A 21,512-nucleotide genomic window follows, 5' to 3' on the forward strand; every position below is an offset into this window, starting at 1 on the left:
ACAGTCTGTTTTCTTTGGTTTTGCTTTTCGTTCTCAGGTGTCTTTGTCCTGACTCAGGTCATTAACTGGTTCCGGACGATTCCCCTGACCTTTAAGGATCAGTTCATCATTGCCTATGGAGGGCTCCGAGGTGCCATCTGCTTTGCACTTGTGTTTCTCCTACCTGCTGCTGTGTTTCCCCGGAAAAAGCTGTTCATTACAGCTGCCATTGTTGTCATATTCTTTACTGTCTTCATCCTGGTGAGTAAGCTTCTCTCTCCCGGCAGAGTCTCTCTGGTTACCAGAAGGAGACAAGATCTTTCAGGCTATCATAACGCGTGCCTTCCACAAGAGGCCAAGTGGTGAAGGTGTGTTGCGCCTTTGGTAATTATGATGTTAGGAAAAATGCTGCTTCCTGGTGTCACCTGATTGTGCAGGGGCCTAAGAGAATCCAATTTGGTCACTTGGCCCACACGCAGGCATTCTTATTTAAGGAAACTCAGCTTAGTGATCTAAGCTTACTACTGGAAACTTATAAACTGAGCTCGCTAATCCTTGTCATTTGTCTAACTCTCTGACCTAGGAAATGTACTCGTTAAATGCTACTTGTGTGACGACCTTCCAACAGCAATGTGACATTAGTTGACTGCATAGCAGTGTGTTTCTTGAAATGCTGGGATGCGTGAACACATGCTTAGTATCGGGAGGCAGAAAAGTGTGGTAGGAAGAACACAGGCCTGTGTCAAGATCCTGACTTTGCCAATCAGTCTCTTTAAGTTACTAAGCCAGCCCTTAGGAGATTATATTTTGCAGATACTCATTTAGTAAATATGTATTAGACTCCTGCTATGTGCCAGGCAGTGCTCTAGGGGCTTAGGATCCATGAGTGAACAAAATGCAGAAATATCCCCATCCTAGTGAACTTACATCCCAGAGGGGATGGCGGGTACTAGACACTAGATGTGCTAAGTGAGTAAATTACAGAGTATATAAGAAGGTGAAAGGTGCTGTGTATCAAGAAGCAGAATAGTGAGTGAGGGGGAGTTGCAGTTCTAAATAGAATTGTCATGAAAGGCAACAGTGAAAAAAATGACATTTGAGTAAAGGCTTGTGGGGGATAGTGAAGGAATTAGCTAAGCCAAAGAACATTCCAGGCTGATAGGACCAAAGGTATGCAGGCAGTATGTTCCTGGCCAGTGTGGCTGGAGGGATGGGGATGAACACAGTGTGGCGGACCCTGGGGTCCTAGATAGGATGAGGCCACGCAGGCCCATGTAGGGGCTGACTCTTCTCCAAGTGGAATGGAAGCCTTTGGATTCTGTGCAGAAGCCTGATGTGTTTTTGACTTACTTTGTAAAAGAATCACCCTGGACACTGAAGAATAGTTTGCTAAGGGAACAGATGTGGGAAATGTGGTGCAGAGACCAGTGTAGTCACCACGCGGACCGGTGCCGAGAAGGAATGAGATCCTCGACTCCATCATGAAAGTGGATCCCCAGTGGGTTAGACGTGGATGTGAGGGAAGGAGCCATCCCTGAGGACTCCAGGGCTTCTGGTCCGAGCGGCTGGGAGGACAGACTTCCTCTCACGTGAGAAGCGAAGGGGGTGGGTGAAGGGATGGGACTCGGTTACAAGCGTGCCCGCTTAGGGGAGCCGATTAGACCTACAAGCAGGGGGATGAGTAGGCGGCAGGGTACTGGGTCTGGAGTTCAGGAGGCAGCTGAGAGCTGGTGTTTGAAGCACTGAAACTGGACAGGATGGTCAAGGGAGTGAATATATATCAAAGAAGCCAGTACACAGAACCAGGAACTGGTTTCTAGGGCAGCCAACCTGAAGACACTGGGGAGAAGAGGAAGGCAGCCAGGGAGCCTGAGGGCAAGTGATAATGACAAAGGGGAAAAAACCAGGAGGTAGTTTTTATTTATTTATTTTTATTTTATTTACTTTTAAGAGGTACTTTTTATTTATTCTTTGTTTTAAAGATTTATTTATTTATTAGAGGGAGAGAGAGAGAGACATGCAGGGGTGGGGGGAGGTACAGAGAAGGAGAGAGAAGGACCAGCAAACTCCGCACTGAGTGCAGAGCCAGAGGCGGGGCTCCATCTCAGGACCCTGAGATCACAACCTGAGCCGAACAAAACCAAGAGTCGGGTGCTTAACTGACTGCCCAGCCCAGGCACCCCTTTAGGAGGTACTTGAAAAAAAAAAATTAACAGTTCATCACAGAATGCTTTCTAGGTGCCTGACTCAGATCTAAGCTCTCTTTATATTATCACATTTATTCCTCGTAAAAATTCTGTGGCACAGAACTCTAGGAGTCACTGTTATTATTCCCATATTACAGATGAGGACACTGAGGCAATGAGCCTATGCGTCAGTGCCTCTCCCAAGTCTACACAGATAGTAAAATGTGAAACGGGAACCAGTTTAATGTTAACTCTAAATGAAGTGCATAGTAAGAGTTCAGTATTGTAACTCACTGTGCCCCTCCTCCTTCCACTGATCACATCCCCAAAAAGCAGTTCATCCTTCATCCATTCACACCTCCCAGGGCTGGCGACAGTGGGTTGTCCTATGTGAGGAATCCTGGAGAAGAATGCCTCGGGAGCCCCTGTCCTAAATCAAGAAGTGGCCACTTCCTGTTATTGTCTTTGTCACCAGCACCTTCCTACTTCTGGTACCCATCAGTGATGGCTTTCTTGTGCCAGGCACTCAGACAAGGCCTTTTCCATATGTATTATCGCATTTCATTCCTCACAACAGACCTTTGAGAATGAGCCCCATGAGGCTGAAAGACAGAAAGGAGACAGACCCAAGGGCCCACGTGAGTGAGTGACAGAAGCTGAACTGGGGCCTAGGACTCTGACCCACGGATGAGCTCAGACTTACTGAGCTCCGTTGGCTTCACTCAGAAGACATTATTGACCAGGTCGTGGTTAGGAACAGTTTCAGTTATAGTAGTACATGCTAGTTTTGGTTCAAATATCCCATGTCCTTCTTAAACTCAGGGAGACACCTGGGTGTAGAGGAGAAGTAAATGCTCTTGTCTTTATCTTTTTATTTATTTTTTTAATTTATTATTTTGGTTTTCTTCAAAGATTTTATTTGAGAGAGAGAGAATGAGAGATAGCACAAGAGGGAAGAGGGTCAGAGGGAGAAGCAGACTCCCCGCTGAGCAGGGAGCCCGATGCGGGACGCGATCCCGGGACTCCAGGATCATGACCTGAGCCGAAGGCAGTCGCTTAACCAACTGAGCCACCGAGGCACCCGTCTTTATCTTTTTATTAAAGTGTTTATAGGATCCTTGTAAAAAGTCATCCAATTTGCTACTCCCACATTTTACTGGAGGCAAAATTGTGCATTGAATCCATTTTGCCCTGAGCCTTTTAATCTCTCAGGAGACTCCTAGGGCAGCAGGCTTGAGGGGAAAAGTCAGGCAGGGGTGTGTGACTCACCGCCTCTCCTAGGCCAGCTGCCCTGTCCTTTAGCACAACCCGCGAGCCCTGCCAAGGCTTAGTCAGTGTTCTGGACTCCTCCGTGCTCGCAGAACTTAAGGTGTCAAATACAAAAATAGAACCATGTCAGTCTAGTGTAACTAGGAACTGGGTCATTTGGAGATGACTGTATCAGCTGCTGTTACCCACACAAGTGTTTCTCAGATATCTACAGTGTAGAAGCGGCCCCCTCCCCCAACATCATGGACCCGTGCATTTGTAAAATCCAATTAAAAAATGACAAAATAGGAAGATGTAATTCAGGAGAGCACATACAAAAGACAAGCTCAAATTTTTTAGTTAGGAGATTCAACAGACATAAAATGACATTTCTACCATCAGAACAAACATAGCATACATAGGAAAAAGGAAAGTATTGCGGAAAGGTATACTACTATTCAATGTAAATGTGGACATAGGTGATTAATATAGAGTCTTGTTATTATACTCCTATATCTTGGCCTTTGGGAATTGTAAATCAACCAAAAGATACAGGTGAAATTTAGATTCCCCATCTTCAAAGCCTACACACCCACTTTGAATGAATAGCATGTATAGCAATATTTAACAGAATTTTTGATGTGACAAATGGAAAAAATCAGAGGCCACAGACAGAATAGTCTAGATTTATTGGCTATATTTGGTATTGTAAGCATATCAAATTTACCTTTCAGAGTTTTGGGGGGGGGTCAGTATTTGGAGTCTATAAGCCTACATCACGAGCAGTCTTCTCCTCCGATTAGGTTTAAGACTAACCTGGTGAAGCTCTCTCTGATGTCCATGGGGAAGAGGAATTTCTGTAGTTCCATCCATACTGTAATCTTCCTGCCACTGTTGTCTGGCCCACCCTTTTGTGTGCACAGATTGGAGACTAATGACCTGGCTCTTAAGTGATTCTGGGTTATGAACACACAGGTTCCCACCCACACAAACACACACACACTCCCTTCAGAAAGGACCTTTTTTTCCAGAGTACATCAATAATTAAGGAACTCAGGGAAAGAAGCCTGAAAGAAAATACTTAATGGGTTATAAACACAGTAGAAATAATTAATGATAATCTATGCATAATAGTTTGCCTTCTGATTGAGGGCTATGCATTCTTTTTCAACTGACAACTTTTATGTTGATGGATCTATCATTAAACTTCTAAGTGTCTTTCCCCCTTATTTCAGTATTTCTTGTATGATGAGCTCTTCCATCCCTAATACTGTTGAGTTAGCACTATCTTCTAAAATAGAATTCCATGTGACATACGGTTTATTTTCTGACACCTAGACTTATAATGAGAATTTTAACGTTCCTTGAATCAGGCTGATAATTAGGAAAGTAGCCTCTTGATGAAGCATATTAACATGTTACCAGAATACAGTCTTGCTTGTGGAATATTGAGTGAGTAAACAATTCTGATTCCTTGCTCGTGTGAATTCATTTTCTTTTAGATAAGATTGGTAATACTACATAAAATATAAGCTGTCTCACTTTAAAATTATATTTGAGATTGGGGAGGAGGTAGAGTCTAGTAGTAGAAAGCACAGACGTTGGAGTCAGGCTGTCCTGGGTTAAGCTTCTGGTTGATATTCTGATAGTTATTGTCTAGAACAGCCTCTGGATAATGGTACCTCCCTCCCAGGCAGTAGAGAAGAAATTTGTATGTAAACATAGTACTTGATGATTTAACTTGATGATTTGCTATGTTTTAATTATAACATAAAGTAAAATGGCTGTAGAAGAAAGAAAAACAATGCCCTTTGATGTACATTTCTTTTCTTTGAAAAGAAAAATGATTGCAGAACAACGAACAATCTGGTTATTATTTAATAAATCCCTGTGATCAGATAGCAGATCCTCCGAATTCTGGCAGTCTATCGGTGGTTATCTAGAAGCCCATCAGGTAGCAAGGCTGACTGGAATTCAAAAGAGGACAGTCTCTTTCTGCCTCCACCACAGATCCATGTTGTGTCTGTTGTAAGTCATTGTCTAGAACTGTGAAGCATCTGGGATTTTACCCTATTTGCAAGTTAACAAGTTTAACTTGCCTGTAAAATTTCCATGGATGCTTGCAGAGGACACCTGACTCCTGCATCATAGACCAAGGGCTTATTACTCATGGCCAAAGCAGTAGCCAGAGCTTCACATGGGTTTGGGCCAGTGTTCCACACCCCAGGTCCCCCCACAGAGGGCCCAGGATGGATGTCCACACATGTGGTGGGTCGCATTACAGGAGACAGGCACCGAGCTGGAGGATCTATCACTCTTTGTCTTGAGGGTGACATTACCTCATCTCTCAGTATTGCTTGTTGCAAATGCAACCCTGAACAATGGCCTGGGTAAAGGCAGTTGAAGCCCTGCATTATGGGCAGCCCCTGCAAGAGTGTGTGGGATACTCAGGACCCAGGGTGGGCTGGCCTTTCCCCAAAATCAGATACCTCTGGGGGCACCTGGGTGGCTCAGTCAGTTAAGCATCCGACTCTTGATTTCAGCTCAGGTCATGATCTCAGGGTCCTGAGATCAAGCCCTACGTGGGGCTCTGCACTAGGTGTGAAGCCTGCTTAAGATTCTCCCTCTCTCCCTCTGCCCCTCCTCCCAATAAAAAATAAAAATAAAAAAAATACCTCTGCTGACTTAGCCTGTCAAACTGGGGCAATGATGCCAACTATTTTATAGACATCGTGCTTTCATTTGTTAAACGAATGGTCGCGTTTAAGATACGTATATAGTGTAACAATGATACATTCCTATATTTAATTAGCATATAGCATATACCATTACTAAGTGGAATTCTGTGGAACTAACAAAAATTCATTCTGGTCCTACAATAAAATGAGCAAGATGATCAGGACTTTTTAAGATAAAAAATGTAGGTGAGTAATTTAGGATGTAGGAGAAAACACAAAGATAGTTGCAAGGGTTTGTGACTGAGCAACTAGGTAAAAGAAGGTGGTCTTTAATTTAATATCGGTGGAGTATTGGGTTTGAAGGGTGGGGAATCAGGTGTTTGGTTTTGGACACATATATCTTGGATGTGCCTATTGCCTATTAGACATCCAAATAGAGATATTGACTAGGCAATTGTATGTGTGGGTCTAGAATTTATGGGAGAAGCCAGAGTGGGAAATAGGAATTTGAGACTCATTGGTATATAGATGGTTTGTAAAACATGAGTCTGGAAGAAACAACTCAGGAGCGAGCATAGGGAGAGAATAGATAAGGAGGCATACCAATATTGAGAATACCAATATTGAGAAGTCAAGAGAACATTCATGAACCAGTCGAGGAGAATGAAAAAGGTGAATAGTAAAATGGGAGAAACATCAAGAGGGGCTCATCCACACAAGTGAAGAAAGTGTTGAGGAAGGAGAGGGTTCTAGCAACTGTGACAAATGGGGTGCATGGTCAGGCAAGGTGGGAACAAAGAGTGGACTATTGGATGGAGCAAGTCCGTGATGAGTGGACATCTTCACAAGAGTGCTGGGGTCAGATGGTGAGGAAACTCCCATCAATTGGATTCCAGGGAGAAGGCTAAAGAGAGATTGGAGACAGACGGGAGATAGAAGGCAAGTCTGCTGAGGTCTGGGAGAAGAAAGTAGTGGCCGCAAGAGGAGAATGTGAGCCAGAGGAGGGCTTTTGTTTGTGTGTTGCAAAGATGGGAGCCATAGTAGCATGCCTAAATGCTGGTTGACGGCAGAGAGAGACACTGATGGCACAGGAAAGAGAAAGACATGATTCAGAGGAAGAGACAGACGTCTGACAGCCAGTTACTGTGCAGTGTGGTTAAGTCCGGAAAGAAAGATACACAGAGGACGGGAGACTGTGGCGTGAAGAGCGTGAGCACCCCCCGAGAACACTTTCATGGTTCTTGCCCACTTATCCCATTCAAAGATAAATACCACCTGTTCAGCCGGGCTTATGGTCTCTATAATGAAGTTCGTAATGTGAGCAAGGCCTTACAGAGGATATGGGGTAGCAGAGCAATGATAGTGACTTGTTGTTGTTGTTGTTAGAGAGTTTCTTTGTTTTTCTGGACATTGTCTACTAGATGAGCAGAGAAATGTAAGGCAGTTCCTCCCACCTTTTTTTTTTTTCCCCAAAATTTAATTAAATAAAAAACAAAAAACAACCAAACAAGAAATCATTTTCTTCCAAAAGCTCAAACCAAAACAATGCTTATTACTTCATCAGACAGCTGTTCTTTTTTGTGTCTGCAGAAGCGGGCAGGTGGAGATAGAGGTGGCACAGGGTGGAAAAAACAGAGCTCACCGGGCTGGCTGCCTGGTCGTGCCTGCAGTTAAATGATTCCCTTCCATCAGGTCTGGCCCTGAGGTGTTGTGTGTATTGTGCCAAAGCCGAATGAATGGGGGAACCTGTCACTTGTCCTTTGCAAATATGGTTTTCGGTGGTTTGATGGAAAACCAAGGTGTTACTTTATTGTTTTAACCTACATGGATGGTAACAAGCTGTTTTCTCAGGCTTATCAAAGGTTGCTTCACAGGTGACCCGAACTGGAAATTTTCCAATGTCAGGGCACCTGGGTGGCTCAGTTGGTTAAGCAACTGCCGTCGGCTCAGGTCATGATCTCAGGGTCCTGGGATCGAGCCCTGCATCGGGCTCCCTGCTCAGCAGGGAGTCTGCTTCTCCCTCTGACCCTCTCCCCTCTTGTGCTCTCTCTCTGTCTCTCTCAAAAAAATAAACAAAATTTTAAAAAAAAGGAAATTTTCCAATGTGGTTAAAATAAGGTGCCTTCTCAAAGGTTAGCTGTTGTTTTTGTGTTTTTCCTTTATTTCTCCCAACCCAAGACCCAGGGCTCCCAGAGGATAGCATCCAGCCTGGGGAACTTAATATGACGTTCGCACATGCCAGGTACTCTGCCTCCAAAATAGATGGATTGAGGAAGGAAGGAAGAAGGGAGGGAGAGGAACCTATCAGATCATTCCTGTTGACATGACATGACAACTGCAAATACTTCAAAGAGCAAATAGGAGACTCTGAAAGGAGCTGTTTAAGTAGAGGTTGTTCAGACAGTGTCTGTGATCTGTTGCATATAACCTATAAATTTTATTAATTATAAACTACAATGTGTTGTATTTTTAGAAGCTGGAGTTACCCTAGGTACCAGGCCACACTTGCTTCCTGTAGTTGATCAGTTTTGTTTTATTTGTGACAGTGCACTAACTTCTAGATTATCTGTCCAGTGGAAGGAGTCAACATCCAGATTGGGGCCTGTGTCCTGTCTTTATTTTTATGTCCCGTATCTACAACTGTTGGGCCCTCACTTATTTTTTTTCCTAAGTGGATACTGATAGGAAAAAAGCATGCAAAACAACAGTTAGCGTCCTTAGAACACGTTATATAGTTACAAAATTGCATTGGTTTTGTTGATTTTTTTTTTTCTGGAGTGGTTATTAAATCAGTGGCTTCATGGAATCTAGAGTTCAGTGGAATCACCCAACTCCTTAAACCATGTTTATACCCATTTTCATTTACATAAGTTAAAAATGACAGGATACGTGTTGACTGGAAAACTGTCTGTTACCTCCTGTGTTATTTCAAAGTGACAGACTGAAAAGCAAATAGGACGTAAGGTGTGTCTTCTACTAAATTTGGTCAAAATCAGTTTACACTCCAGAAAGTTAAAGTTAAGCTTAAAAATGCCCGAAGCTGGATTGATGGAACACAGTGAATGACCTCCCTTAAAAAGTGTGTGTGTGTGTGTGTGTGTGTGTGTGTGTGTGTGTGTGTCACAGTTTATATTATCAAAAGCATTCTCAAATAAAGACATGCAGAAAGGCGAGACGAAATCAAATGCATGACAGGGAACATAGCTCTATGTACCCATCCGAAGTGGATACTTACCGCCCCCATGCATGTTTTCCCCATGCCAAGAAGGGCCAGCCACCTGCCTACCATGCAGGAATCTTGGGGATCTTCCTTGACCCCATGTTCTCACCCCCTCCTCACTTGGCCTATTTTAGTGCTAGTATCTCATAATTTTAAGTATATTAGCTGATTGTTTGTCTTGATATCTAAGTTCTCCTATCATTCTTATTTTTCTAAATTTACCTGGTTACCTTTACTGCCCCCGACTAATTTAGAGCTGACTTAGCAAGTTCTGTTAATAAAAATCCTTTTGGAATAGGTATCAGAATTGCATGCACTGAGATAAAATTGTCAACATAATATTGTTATGTAATCCCATCTAGGAAGTGTCTTTTTAAAACCCAGATCTTTTGAATATCCTTTTACTAAGTTTTATAGTTATTTTGTGAAGATTTTATGCATTTCATGATAGGATTGTATATTATATATATACATGGATGGATTATATAAGTGTATATAGTTAGTGTCTGTATAGTATACTATATATATTTTATATATTATTATATATGAGTACACACTTACATATATATGTTCTCTCTCATGTAGGTGCTTATTCTGTTTCTTTTTTAAAATTAGCATATGGGACGGATTTGTATATGTTGATATGTGTAATCAAATTATTAAACTTTCTTGGTATTTTTAAATTAAAAGAGATTGTCTTAGATATTTTAGGACAAAAACTAGATCAGGCATGAGCAACAAAAATCTTGTTATTTCATTTTTAGTATCTATACTTCTACCTCTTTGTTTTCTTATTTAATTTACTGGGACATGCAGAACTGTGTCACATAGCAGATAAAGAGTATCCTTGTGTTATTTCTAGTTCTAATGGAAAGGCTTTTAATGTTTAATTATTAAGTCAGCTGTTCACTATAGATTTCTGGCAGATGTCTTTTTTATCATGTTAAGGAAATTTTTCTTCTCTTCTTAGGTTGCTAAATAGCTTATGGTTCTCTCCACTTTTCAAGTTCACAAGCATGACCAAACCTCTCTGTACTCTTTCTCACTGCTGATTCTTTGCTCGTGGTTGGTCCCCGCTATGATATGCTTCCAACATCTTTTAAGACTACTATTCACTGTTCCCTCTCTATGAGGCCTTTCTGGACTGGCTTCCTGTGTCTCTCTTATCCTTCCTTTTGCCTACTCTACAACTATTTTTGGCATACCCTTCTCCCTATAAAACTACAAAGGCCTAGAACTGAGTGCCTTAACTATTTATCTTTGTATCCCAAATGCCAAGACCCTAACATGTATCTAGCAGAAGTACCATTAAAATGGTTTTAATAAATTAATGAATATAAGAATTATTGAAAAGTCTTCTATGGATAATGCAAGGAGGTGATTCCTCTGATTTGGATAATACTTTATTGTTTCTTGGTATTTCTTTCTCTATTTCTTAGAATTACTTAGAATTAGTTTGCAATTTCTTGAACTTTGTCCATTGTTTGGTTTCTAGTAGCATGTATTGGGTCATGGCCCTATGAAAATGTGCCAGTTATTGGAGAGGAGGAAAAATTAATAAAGTGTTACATGTAGTGTATTAAATCTTGAGAGGAGGATATCTTTGGTTGGTTATCAAAGCTCAGAAGAATAAAAGTTATTCTTGAATTTTTCACTTAATTCTATAAGAAAATATACTATTTTTTTTTTTTCTGTGCAGGGAATTACTATCCGACCATTGGTGGAATTTCTCGATGTTAAGAGGTCCAATAAGAAACAGCAAGCGGTCAGTGAAGAAATCCATTGCCGGGTAAGTGTTAACGTAGTAATGATGATTTCAGTGATAAAAGAAAAACTTGTTGGATTCAGTCAACAGCTTGACATTCTGGCACTCATTTCTTGAAGGAGAGGGAAGTGGCAGAGGGTAAAAGGGAGAGAGGGCCAAGAAGGACTTGAGTTGGGGGGGGTGTGAGCACAGCCCCACAGTGACTTCTCCAAATTCACCTGCTAGACCTCCTGGGAATGGGGGAACAAGGAATCCCTCTTCTTTTTAAAGATTTTATTTTAGAGAGAGAGAGAGAGAGAGCGAGAGAGCATGACGAAGGGAGGAGCAGAGGAAGAGGGAGAGAGAGAGAGAATCCCAAAGTAGACTCCCCCTGAGTGCAGAGCCTAACTCAGGGCTCAATCCATGACCCTGAGATCATGACCTGAGTGGAAACCAAGAGCCAGATGCTCAACTGACTAAGCCACCCAGGCGCCCCAGGAACAAGGAATCCCTCTTGTTACTTCCTTCAATCTGAAAATGTTTCTACTGGAAAATTATCACCATATTTCATATTTTCCAAAATTATGAACAAACTGTTATGGTGAGAAAAATAACCTGAGAATTGCCTATTATTGATGTAATAAAATCAGTGTATTTGGAGAGGAATCATTGTTTCATTGCTTTTAGTAAAAACAAAACAAAACAAACAAACAAAAACCCAACAACAGAAAAAAACAAAAACGGTTAGGGTCTTTGAAGTGTAGGCATGATATAAGTAGAGTGCAAATTACTGATTTCAGGTAAAAATTAATCAGTAGCCTACTTTTTCTGTTTTAGTTTTTTGATCATGTGAAGACTGGGATTGAAGATGTTTGTGGACATTGGGGTCACAACTTTTGGAGAGACAAGTAAGAAGGTCTTATGCCATTATAGTATGAAGGGGCTCTGGCTCACTCTGAAAGCAGGACTTACTGACTTGTGTTATTTCTCAGTGTTGCAGATCTTTCCTGTGTTGTGCTGTAGTATGTACTTTGAGATAAAGTTCAGCAATCACAGAGACCCGGAGCAAGATAGAAGCTTATCTTGCTCTCCTGTAAAAAGCCAGAACTCTGTAGGCAATGTAGGTGTAACAGGTGAGCTCTGCTCCACAGACTCGTCATGGTCCCAGGACGCTTCTGTCCTGGTCAATCTACGAGCCACTTCCATTTCCAAGGTTGCCTTTTAGACCAGAATGGCTGCTCCCATGTTAGCCATCGTGCGCACATTCCAGGCTACACATAGGAAGAAAGATAATGAAGAGACAAAGAATATGTACTAGCTTCCTCCTAACTAGAGTTACCAGAAGCTTTCACACAATTCTTCCAGTTACACACATGGCCTGGCCTTCTGTGGCCGGCACTCAGTCATGCGGGCTTTTCTCACTGCAAGGGAGGCTGAGGAATACAGTCTATCTGGTGAAGCACTGAGCGTTCTGTTACTGTTTGTTGTCCCACACATGTCGAGGGGCTTTGTCAAATGCAGAGCTTCGGAGCACCTGACAATATAAATAGACTAACAAGTATTTTACAAATAAATTTTAAATACAAATATTATAACAAATATAAATAACAAATATTTTAAAAAGCTGCACTTATATGAAAGATTATGTGTGCTTATATAATGTGTCTATCTATCTCTTTGTTTTTAACCTTTAAAGGCTTTGTGGTGGGGGCGCCTGGGTGGCTCAGTTCTTAAGCGTCTGCCTTCGGCTCAGGTCATGAATCCCAGGGTCCTGGGATGCAGCCCTGCATCAGGCTCCCTGCAGGGAGCCTGCTTCTCCCTCTCCCACTCCCCCTGCTTGTGTTTCCTCTCTCACTGTGTCTCTCTCTGTCAAATAAGTAAATAAAGTATTAAAAAAAAAAAAAAAGCTTTGTGGGGGATAAATAATATTCAGTGTCTCTCTTCAAGGATCTTTTTTTTTTTAAGATTTTATTTATTTATTTGAGAGAGAGAGAGTGATAGTGGGGAGGGAGAAAGAATCTCAAGCAGACTCCGCACTGAGCACAGAGCCTGATGCAGGGCTCGATCCCACGACCACAAGATCATGACCTGAGCCAAAACCAGGAGTCAGACACTTAACCGACAGTGCCACCTAGGCGCCCCTCTTCAAGGATCCTGTAGCTGAAATGGGCAAAGTACACTATCCAGGCAGAATTAAATACGTGTTTTCATATAAACTGAAAAACAGTCTCCCGGGATTAATGCGGACCACAGGGTTGGGGACCGCGGAGCGCAGGAGCCAGCTCACGCGATCACCAGGAGCTGACCGTGTGTCTCTCCTCCTGATGTAATATTCAGTGCCATCCACATGGGTAGCTGGAGTCGTGTTCCATGTGCCGTGGAACTGACAAATGCTATAAACCAGGGCCTATTTTTTTTCCCCATAAAACAATTTGTTAACATTTATCAGCACATCACTGGTTAGGAAAGCCTTTTGAAGGAGACAGACAACAGATTTAAACTATATTTTGGTAGATTCCTCTTACTTTCTTGCCTTTGCTTTCCTAACTTGCTAATAGATGCCTTCCCTCCCCTCTGCTAATTTACGTGAAGTTGACCAACCTACTAATGTATGTAATTTAACATTAAGAGAGGTTTTGAGTGCTTACTGTTTGTTCACATGTTCTGACATGATACTGGATTATGGGAGAAGTATAAACCATGAACTCAGGACTTTAAAATTTTGCAATATAATAAAGGCAACAAAACAGTCACACAGCAAATGGGTGTGTGTGTGTGTGTGTGTGAGTGAGTGCTATCATTAAGTGATAAGATGAGCTACAGAGACTCTGCTAAAACACCCTTTACAAACCTGACCACACTGTTTACTAATGTAGAGAAGCCTCTTTGACCTAGCCTTACTTTATAAGCAAAGAAGAAATAGTTTATTTGTATGGCGAGAGCACCCAGTTAGCTACTTTGTGGGAGCACAAAGTAATAAAGCAAACTAAAATCTCCATTGCTAAAATAGGGGGAAAAGAAAGGACCATTTATCTTGGGCAGGATTCACATTTTTGCAGGCAGGGGATGGATGAAAGAACCAACGCTACCCAGCTGCGCAGTACTTTGTACGCATACCTTTTGCTTTATGTCCTCGGGACCTTCCTAACAAAGATAGGTCCTTGTCTTTGCCAAGTCAGCGATTCAGACTTTTCTGCCTCTCTTCCTCTGTTTTTTTCTCAGCCAGGCCTGTTTCCCACCCGCCTCCTTCCTATCCACCCGGTCACTTTCCTCCCTCCTCCAGCATCCCATCAGTCCTTCCCTGGAGGGACAAGAGAGAGTAGTCACCCAGGACAGCTGGTTCCTTTCCAGAGTGGAAATTGGGTTAAGGATTTATACCATTCGTCTGCCTCCCAAACGGGGAAATAGACATGAGCAGGTGTAGGAATCAGGTCAGCATCCCTGGGGCAGTGTTAGGAAGAAGTCGTGGACCCTGTGGTCATGTGGTTTTGGTCTGGAACCTCAGGTAAAGGAACATCAAAGAAAGTCTGGCTACATCCTGTCTTTCAGGCAGAGATACTCTGTTCTCTGGGGTACATGAGTCTGTTCCAGGCAAACATCTAGAGGCTGCCAGGCTAATTAGACTATAAATACTAAAGATGGCAGAGCCAAGTCTGATTTCAAATTGTCTGAAAGGTAATATTGCTATGTGTCTCAGGTTTTTCTCGCAGTGTACATATTTCATTCAACCCCTGTATATTTCCATGCATGACATTCTCCAGGTAAATTTCAAAATAATTCCCTGGATTGTCAAGCACACTAGATATCTCAGGTAGAGCAGGGAAGTAAGTGTGTGTGGGTATGGAGGAATTTGGTGCTGACACAGGTCATTCTTAAAATTAGCTCTGCTCAGATCCTATCTCTGGTATGTACATAATTGTTTATGTTACTAAAGATCACATATAAAGAAGTGGATTGTTTTAGGTATGTTGGGTTTCTTTCCATTTCCTCTGGAATCCTTAATGCTGTGGATTTCTAGTGGTCTTGCCAGAGAATTTGTGAGGTAGCTGATCCTTTGAGAAAGGGTAAGGCTTAAACCTTTGAGTAGGGAAGTTTCTCAAACTTGATAAAAGGAGTCTAATGATGGCAAGAGAAAGCGCCTAGGTGTAGGTTGGCAAAGAAATGAAAGGTGTGAAAATAAAGCAAAGAAAGTGCACAGTTCCTATGCTAAACCAGATGCCCTTGCCCTTAATGCTTATTCTTTCTTTTGTTTCTCTCTAGTGAAAAGCCAAAGCAATAATAAGAATAACAGAAGTTTAAAAAGATGTGTTGCTGCCAGGAGTCCTAGACCAGTGAGCATCACGTGAAATTCAGAATAAACGTAGAAAAAACTTGGCCCCTGTTTCATGTAGTGGCCAGTCAAAAGGAGGACTCTTTGTTTATTGCCCTCCAGTGTAGAACAAAGGGCTAGTACCAAGAATGTGGGTTCACATTGTTCCTTTCATAGCACAGGTGCACCTATAAACCTCCTTGGGCTTATGGTAATCACTGTAATGCATTTCTTTTCTTTCTCAACAAATATTCATTGCATGCTGTTTTGCTTACCTGTTGGCGTAATAATCTTACATAACAAACCACCCTGATACTCTGCTGCTCAAACAACAGTGACATTATTAAAGTGCATGAGTCACACACGAGTCTGAGAGTCCAGGCTCTGGGCCGCGCTGGGCTGCTGTGGACTGGTCTTGCTCAGGCTTCCCGGGGTTGGTTGGTTTTGTCAGCTGATCCCGGCTGGCCTTCTCTGATGTGACTGGAGTGACTGAACTCTGCTTCATGTGGCATTCACCTTTGTCCTGGGACTAAGGAGTCACTCCACACATATCCCTCTCCTGGTAATTATAGAAACAAAAGAGGTAAGCCTCAATACACAAACCCATTTTAAGCCTCTGCCCCAATTGTCATGTCTGCTACAGCCCAATGATCAGAGCAGGGAACAGTATTGAGGCCAGTGCCAGGAAACAGGACAGCGCAGGTCACCTAGGCCATGGTGGAAGGACATCGCCAAGTAATAGGGCAGAGGTTGTGGATACGGGGAGGAATTGAGACCAAATGATCCATTCTACTCTCTGTGCTTACAGTGTGCCAGGCACTGTCCGAGGCCCTGGTGATAAGGAAAAATGGGGAAAAAAACAAATCTCTGCCCGTATATATCATTCTAGTGCTAGGGGACAGAAAGTAAGATAAATTATAGAGCATGTTTGAAAATGATAATTGCTATGGAGAAAATTATAGCTGGCAGGTAGAATAGGAAGCTCAGGGGGTGGGAAAAGGCATGCAGTTCTAATGGGATGGATGGGAGAGGCTTTTCTGATACGTGACTCCAGAGGAAAGATTTAAACTGAGCCTTGCAGGTGTGTGGGGGAAGGGTGTTCATGGTGGAAGGGATACTGGGTGTAAAGGCGCACGGGTTGGAGCAGAGCTGGCAAGCTTCCAGGGCAGGAAGGACACCAGTGAGGCTGGACGTGAGAAGTGCAGTGCTAAGAGACGCAGCTCCAAATTGTGTAGGGTCCCCAGGTCGTTGTGCATTTACTCAAGTGAGATGCAGAGTTTTACATGGTTTGACTTCTATTTTATCAGGCTCACTCTGGCTTGTGTGTCAAGGGTAGTCTGTAGGAATGCAGTGGTGGAAGCAGGGAGACCAGTTGGGTGCCTGTTGCCAGAATCCATTAAGGGATGATGATGTCCTGGACCAGGGTAGATCCAAGAGGTAGGAGTGTAGAAGGGGTGAGGCATGGCTGGATTGTGTGTGTGTGTGTGTGTGTGTGTGTGTGTGTCTGTGTGTGTGTGTGTCTGTGTCTGTGTGTGTGTGTGTGTTGATGGTGGAACTAGCAGAAATTGCCGACAGAGTAGATAGGAGTTGTAACAACAAAGTACCACAGACTTGGTGGTTTAAACAATGGAAATTTATTTTCTCCTACTATCTTTTTTTCTCACAGTTTTAGGGACTAGAAGTCCAAGATCGAAGTATCAGCAGATTTGGTTCTTTCTGTGGGCTGTAAGGGAAGCATCGGTTACAGGCCTCTCTCTTTGGCTTGCAGATGGCCTCCTTCCTGCCTCTTTATGTGTTTGTGTCCAAACTTCCTTTAGTCATAGAGACACCAGTCATATTGGATTGAGACCTGCCTTCATGGCCTCATTTTAACGAAGTCGCCACTGTAAAGACCCTGTCTCCAAACACAGTCACATTCTGAGGTGCGAGGGGTGAGGACTTCAATCTGTGAATTTTTAGGGGGACGCACTTCAACATGGAATGTGAGAGAAGGAGAAGAATCAAAAGTGATATCAGGGTTTTTGACCTGGTGGGGTGGTCATTAACTGAAATGGCGAGGACTATAGGAGAAAATGTGTTCAATCTGGGAAACATCAAGATTGAGAACTGGATATCCAAGTGGGGGTGTTGACTAGGCAGCTGAATAGTCATTTCTGGGGCTTGGGGGCGAGACTGGAGCAGGAGATACAAATGTGGGAGTCACTGGCACAGAGATGCCATTAAAATCAGGAGACTGGGCAAGATGGCCAGAGAGCAAATGGAGGTAAAGAGAGCCAAGATGGAACCCTGGGCACTCCTACATCAAGAGGCCAGAAAAAAGAGAAAGACCCAACAAAAGAGGCTGAGAAAGAGGTAGGAGGGAACCCAGGGGTGTGTCACATTCTGGAAAATGACGTGTTAAGCAGGAGAGGTCAGGAAAGGTGAGGGCCAATGATTGGTCATTGGATTTATACTGTGTGGTCACTGATGACCTCAATACGAGTAGCTTCAGCAGAGTATTGGGGGCAAAAGCCTAATTTGTGAACATGCAAGAGAAAATCAGAGAGGAATTGGAGGCAGTATTTACACTTCTTTTTTTTTTAAGATTTTATTTATTTATTTGACACAGAGAGAGAGAGAGAGGGAGACAGAGAGGGAACACAAGCAGGGGGAGTGGGAGAGGGAGAAGCAGGCTCCTTGCCGAGTGGGGAACCCGATGCAGGGCTTGATCCCAGGACCCTGGGATCATGACCTGAGCCGAAGGCAGACACTTAACCGACTGAGCCCCCCAGATGCCCCAGGTATTAACACTTTTGAGTAATGTCGCTGAAAAGAGAAGCAGCAAAATCGCAAATGTTAAAAATACACATATTTTAATTAGTGGATTATTAGATATATGTATATCATGGCTATATACAAAATGTACTGGTAGTATCATTTATATACACATATGTTTAGATACGCACATATAAAAATATACGTATTGAGCAGACAAGCGAAACACTACTACTCAGTTTTTCCCTGGGTGTGGTAGAAATGATAGTAAAAACAGGCTTGTGGTTTTTTTTTTTTTTTTTTTTCCTGGTCATTGTAGTATTAATTATATGAAGCTTGGATTTTCTTTATTTCCAGGTTTAAGAAGTTCGATGACAAATACCTGCGGAAGCTTTTGATTCGGGAAAACCAACCCAAGTCAAGCATTGTGTCGTTATATAAAAAGCTGGAAATAAAACATGCCATCGAGATGGCGGAGACGGGGATGATAAGCGCGGTTCCTTCCTTTGCCTCTCTGAAGTAAGTACCATTTTGCAAATAAAAGCTACTACCACTAAGTCCATCTTTCTAGTTTTTTGACACCAGTAAGAGTAACAGATTTCCCCTATGTCCTAGACATCACGGAAGAATGAGATTCTGGTTAAACTGTGAACCCTAGAAATGTATACCTTCCTTTATGTCACCCCAGGTCGCATTGTGTTGTGTTATTTTAGAACTGGCTAGTCAGAAAATACTTTGTCATGTTTAGGACGACTATGTCTTTGTTATATTTTCTTGCAGTAACTCGTTGCTTTGTTAAGGTGCCTCTTAAGCAGGCATTTTGAAATGGGAATATCTTAAGGTGTGTGATTGTAAATATGCATGTAATTATATAGCTATTTTCTCGTAGATTATTCATACAGTCATAGTTTAAGGCTTGTAAAGAACATTAGTGATCATCTGGTACGGGGGTTCCCAACCTAGGCTGTATATTAAAAATATCCTAAGAGCATTTAAATAATACACATGTCTGGGCCCCACCCACACCAGTAAAACCCAAGTCTCTGGTGGTAAGGCCCAGGTATGGGTATATTTTATTTATAAGTTCTTCAGATATTTCCAATATGCAGTCAGGTTTGAGAGCCACTGATCTAGTCTGTCTCCCTACTTTTAAAAAAATGAGGAAATGAAGATTCAGAATGGTAAAGTGACTTACCCAAAATCTTATTGCAAATCCATAGCAGAACTGTAAACGCTCAGTTAACAATAGGTCATTTTGTCATGTAAACATCCATCCTTCCCTGCCAAAAAAATGACAGAAATTACAGGTTCTGCTGATTTCTTCCTTCACTGATGAGCTTGAAGTACATTTAAAATACATGTCACCTAATTAAAATGCTATCTGTGGGAGAGCTGAAATGAGACAGGAAACTCCAAATCACACCCAACCGTATAAACTAGGATTTTTACCAAGACCGTAAATCCCCTATTAAAAATAGGGGGGTTTAGGGGCGCCTGCGTGGCTCAGTGGTTGGGCGTCTGCCTTCGGCTCAGGTCGTGATCCCAGGGTCCTGGGATCGAGCCCCGCATCGGGCTCCCCACTTGGCGGGAGGCTTGCTTCTGCCTCTCCCTCTCCCCCTGCTTGTGTTCCCTCTCTCGCTGTGTCTCTGTCAAATAAATAAATAAAATCTTTAAAAAAAAATATGGGAGTTTACACAATCCAGAATAAAAAGAAATAGTGGTCAGGATGGCTTGTAGCTAAAGGCATTTTACTGCACTAAAAACAGTAGTGGTGTGAGCAGAGTGACTGATTTATAGTCCCATCCTGCAATAATTCACTGTGTGACCTTAAGCTGGGTCCTCTGTTTCCCTGAGATTGAGTTTCTTCCAAGTAGAAAATGGGGCTAGACTTGATCTTTGTTTCCCTCTACCTCTACAAGTTCACGATCTTTCTTATGCACTATTCCATTTGCAGTTGTAAATGCAAGGGATGATTCAATTATTCAGCTTCACAAGGGAGAGCCATTGTCTTTGTGATCACAGAAGATAAAATATCTTAGTTTTACTCCCTGCTTATAGTTCATTTAGGAACTGGTAGTAAGCAGAGCAAAGGCAAAGGTTATGGAAGTAGGTAGCAGAGTTAATGGTCAGCTGCATGGTTAGATAAATCAGTACCGTATTGACCATTCCACATCTCCTGAAATGTTTCTTTGGGGGAAATTAGAAGCAAAAAGGGAGGTAATAAAGGAATTGTATTTCTGACAGTAATGGACTAAGTGTTCTAGACCAAACTATCCTATGAAAACAACTAGAAAAAAAGGACAAAATATATTTTAAAAATCTGCTTAAAAGCTGGAAAGTACCAGTACAATGAGGAATTTCTTGGCCAAGAGTCAACAGAAAAGGGAAGTCCAAGAAGATGGAACCGGCATTTAGTGCCCTTTTTTCCCTGGATCACAGAGAAATTATCTGAGTCTAAAAGGCTAAAACAAAAGTTTTGACAGACTGATTGGTCTTTGAGAATAAAATTGGAATTTAGGACCTGCCAAGAAGGAGGAGCTCTTGTACTCAGCGATAGGTTATTACTTCAGAATTTTGCACCTTAACCCTCAAAGGAAAGAAGTCTGACCTAGAATTATCTCAATCCATGATTGTTTAAATTATCTGAGATTGATACTACTTTTATCCCAGCTGACTGAGAGAAATAAACTTAAATCTTCTCTGGAGGAAAATAAGATTTTAAAGAGTCTTAAACTACCTCCATAATTTTTCATATATAATGTCAAAAGCATATGAGTAGACAAGGAAATGTTACTGGAAACTTTGAGAAAAAGATAAACAAAAACTGTAGTAACAGACACAAGTGGGTTTCAGATAGTTGAGTTAGGGGCTTTAAAATTAAAAGTATGTATGGGCGCCTGGGTGGCTCAGTCAGTTGAGCGACTGCCTTCGGCTCGGGTCATGATCCTGGAGTCCCGGGATCGAGTCCCGCATCGGGCTCCCCACTCAGCGGGGAGTCTGCTTCTCCCTCCAACCCTTCCCCCTCTCATATGCGCTCTCTCTTTCTCATTCTCGCTCTCTCAAATAAATAAATAAAAATCTTTAAAAAAAATAAAATTAAAAGTATGTTTAAGGAAGGAAAATGGCATCAACACTATTGACATTGTCATGGAGATGATATAAATAAAAAAGATCTAAGTGGAATAGTTGAGCTAAAAATTAAATTTAGGATCTCATTTGATAATGTACAAGTAGATTAGACACAGCTGTAGAGAGAATCGATCGATTGGAAGATAGTACAGAAAGAATAATCAGAATGAAGAATAGAGTGAAAAAAAAAATGGAAAACAAAATAAGAAATATATGGGATACTGTGAAAAGTTCCGAAAGGAAATGAGAGATAAATTAGTAGGAA

At 42.1% G+C, this 21,512-nt stretch overlaps 1 protein-coding gene across 1 annotated transcript in view; it reads left to right on the plus strand.

Moving 5' to 3' along the window:
* The window catches only part of SLC9A2 (solute carrier family 9 member A2), a 94,808-nt gene that overhangs the window by 62,319 nt on the left and 10,977 nt on the right, over positions 1-21,512 (plus strand). The window contains exons 5-8 of the mRNA XM_028104033.1: positions 38-240; positions 11,011-11,100; positions 11,893-11,963; positions 18,476-18,637. Coding sequence (XP_027959834.1) covers positions 38-240; positions 11,011-11,100; positions 11,893-11,963; positions 18,476-18,637 — 526 coding nt within the window. The remainder of the gene's footprint in view (positions 1-37; positions 241-11,010; positions 11,101-11,892; positions 11,964-18,475; positions 18,638-21,512) is intronic.

The sequence above is a fragment of the Eumetopias jubatus genome, unplaced genomic scaffold (assembly GCF_037043125.1).
Source record: "Eumetopias jubatus isolate StellerSeaLion01/CBP00866 unplaced genomic scaffold, mEumJub1_p1.0 scaffold_9, whole genome shotgun sequence".
NCBI lineage: Eukaryota > Metazoa > Chordata > Mammalia > Carnivora > Otariidae > Eumetopias > Eumetopias jubatus.